General features: G+C 37.7%; 1 protein-coding gene across 2 annotated transcripts in view; it reads right to left on the bottom strand.

Annotated features, from left to right (window-relative positions):
• Nucleotides 1–2,500, bottom strand: part of adp (WD and tetratricopeptide repeats 1) — a 27,785-nt gene that overhangs the window by 12,105 nt on the left and 13,180 nt on the right. For both annotated transcript variants that reach the window (XM_027377484.2, XM_027377491.2), the window contains exons 5-7: nucleotides 1,084–1,271; nucleotides 744–948; nucleotides 436–550 (exon numbers count right to left, since the gene is read on the bottom strand). In XM_027377484.2, coding sequence (XP_027233285.1) covers nucleotides 436–550; nucleotides 744–948; nucleotides 1,084–1,271 — 508 coding nt within the window. The remainder of the gene's footprint in view (nucleotides 1–435; nucleotides 551–743; nucleotides 949–1,083; nucleotides 1,272–2,500) is intronic.

The following is a 2,500-nucleotide window of genomic DNA, read 5'->3' as shown; positions in this document are numbered from 1 at the left end:
AGGATAACAGAGGGTATTATAGTATGCAATCGTTATAACCAGTAATGGATGAATAATCAGCAGAGACAAAAGTTTTCTAAAAGCCTACTTTCTTTCTGTTATCTGGCTTATGTGTGTGTGGGTGCATGTGAATACATATGTGTGTGTGTGTGGTTATGTGTGGATGTGGGTGTGGGTGTGGGTGTGGGTGTGGGTGTGGGTGTGGGTATGTGGGTGTGGGGGGTGCATGTGTGCACACATGGGTGTGTGTGTGGGTGTGGGTTTAAGTGTGGGTGGGTATGGGTGTGTGGGTGTGGGTGTGCATGTGCATGTGTGTGTGCATGTGTATCTCAATTTTTCTTAGTTATTTCAATTGTATGTCCATTTAAACAAATAAAAAATAAATAAAAATAAAAACATCACCTCGAATCCTATCATAAACTAAAAGGCACCAACCTGGAACTAGATATTGTACACAGCCGGGGGGAAGATTGTCTGCAGAGGAATCGAGCTGACTGGTCGCATAGTTACTTCTCTCCCACTGACTCCTTGACATTCCACCTGGAGGGTTCTGTCATGGGAAACATACATTATTCTTTCCAGAGTAGTAAGCAACCCCCATATCTACCTTTTGAAACTAATAAACAATGTAAAGTTTATAGGCTACATAACGTAGAAAGCTTACAGGTAAGCAATATAATTCATTCATAAGATATAAGTGATAATTTACCTGTTTCATTCATAAGATATAGGTGATAATTTACCTGTAAATTGGTTAATTTAATCATTCTTCTATCGTATATTCTAACATATGGGTCACTGGCCCCTACAGCAAGCAGCTCTGGTCGGGAAGGATTAACAGTAATGCACTTGCATTCAGCTGTTCTTCCTGCATGGCGCCTCAAGTTGATTAGAACATTGTTTGTTTGAGAAGAACCACAAGTATGTGGCGACCGCATGTCATATAACCTGAGCAATGGAAAAATTCCTTCAAAATCTGAGAGTTATAAATAAAGTTCCGGGCCTTATATTTAAAGAACATAGTAATGAATATTCAAAGACAGAAAAAGCAGACATTAATAAGACCCTGATATAAAGCCTTACATAACAGTGCCATCTTCAGAAGCTGAAAAAAATGCATTTGGAAGTGTAGGTACAGTAGCAATCCTCTTGACTCTTTCACAGTGGCAGGTACAAAGTTGCGTAACATCTCCTGTCTCCACTTCCCTTACTTCTATACGGCCATCTCCCGCACCTGATATGACTACTCTGTCTCCAGTCTGAGGTAGGAACTGCAAAAAAGAAATACATCTAATCAACAAAAAACTAACAGATTCACATACTAGCAGAAACAGTAATTCTATCAATCCATCCAATAATGAAACAAACTCTACAAATGGAAATTTGTGTGTTAATCATAATTCAATTAACATTTAACATTCCAACTATATTATATAAGAATTCAAAATGTCCATCATTAAGGGGACCGTCCCTGAGAGAGGGGGGGGAGGGGGTTAAATTAAGATAGTTAGCGTATAGTATAGGTACATGGATGAAGAAACTACCAAACGAGTATCAACCGCCTGCTATGGCTCGTTGTCTTGCAGCCGGCATGCGAGTCCCTCAGCACCTGGAGAGGTACGTCGCTAATGAGCGCCCAGGTACACCTATGTGGACTTTTGCTTGCGGCAATCGTGCATAAGGCATTTAATTATGACATTGCGCATAGATATGAGTTCGTGAATGTTCAAGAAACACTTTTATACCAATATCAGGAAAAAATTATATCACTGTGATTTATGACGAAATATTTTGTGAAATATATCTAAAAAAAAATGGATGTTTTGTGTCCTTTTACACACGAAATATGCTTTGATCGAGACTCCCTGGTAATATGTTTTAGTTTACGTGGTAATATATACGTATATCACATACGAAGCACTAATGTTTAAAAATAGCCTTATAAGGAAGGATTGAAATATTTCTGTTACATTTCGCTCAACGGTCAGTACATCACAGCAGGGGGCAATTTGAATTGATTTGAAATTGGTAGTTACCGTTGTAAAGACCAATTCAATACGAATGTTACCTAAACGTCAGATCTTTAAACTTCGTATGTATAAGCGAGATACAGATTATTTCATGTTGAAGATGATAGTACTCAGTAATACCTGCTCTGAAATAAAAACTATATGGAATTTTGAGCTCGGTTGTAGGCGTAGTCTTCATCTGGCGTTCAAAAAGCTATCGCATAGAAAATTATAAACACCCAGTGACCATCTCCCCCTCCCCCCCCCCTGTGTGATGCATGGGAAATATTCAACGACTTTCGTAAGTTCTCGAATTCAATGTACTAAATTCATATGCTTTTAAAATTCTCAAAATTGAACAACCATGTTGTATTCATGCCAGGACTTTATAATTAGAATGATTTTGTACTAATGTTGCCATCCACAGTTCCCCATTTCTTCAAAATAAAAAAATAATAATAAAAATAAAATGGAAAATAAAAATATATATA

This window comes from Penaeus vannamei, chromosome 22, assembly GCF_042767895.1.
Source record: "Penaeus vannamei isolate JL-2024 chromosome 22, ASM4276789v1, whole genome shotgun sequence".
Lineage (NCBI taxonomy): Eukaryota > Metazoa > Arthropoda > Malacostraca > Decapoda > Penaeidae > Penaeus > Penaeus vannamei.
Note: the sequence above shows the minus strand (reverse complement) of the source record. Positions and strands in the feature narration are given on the sequence as shown.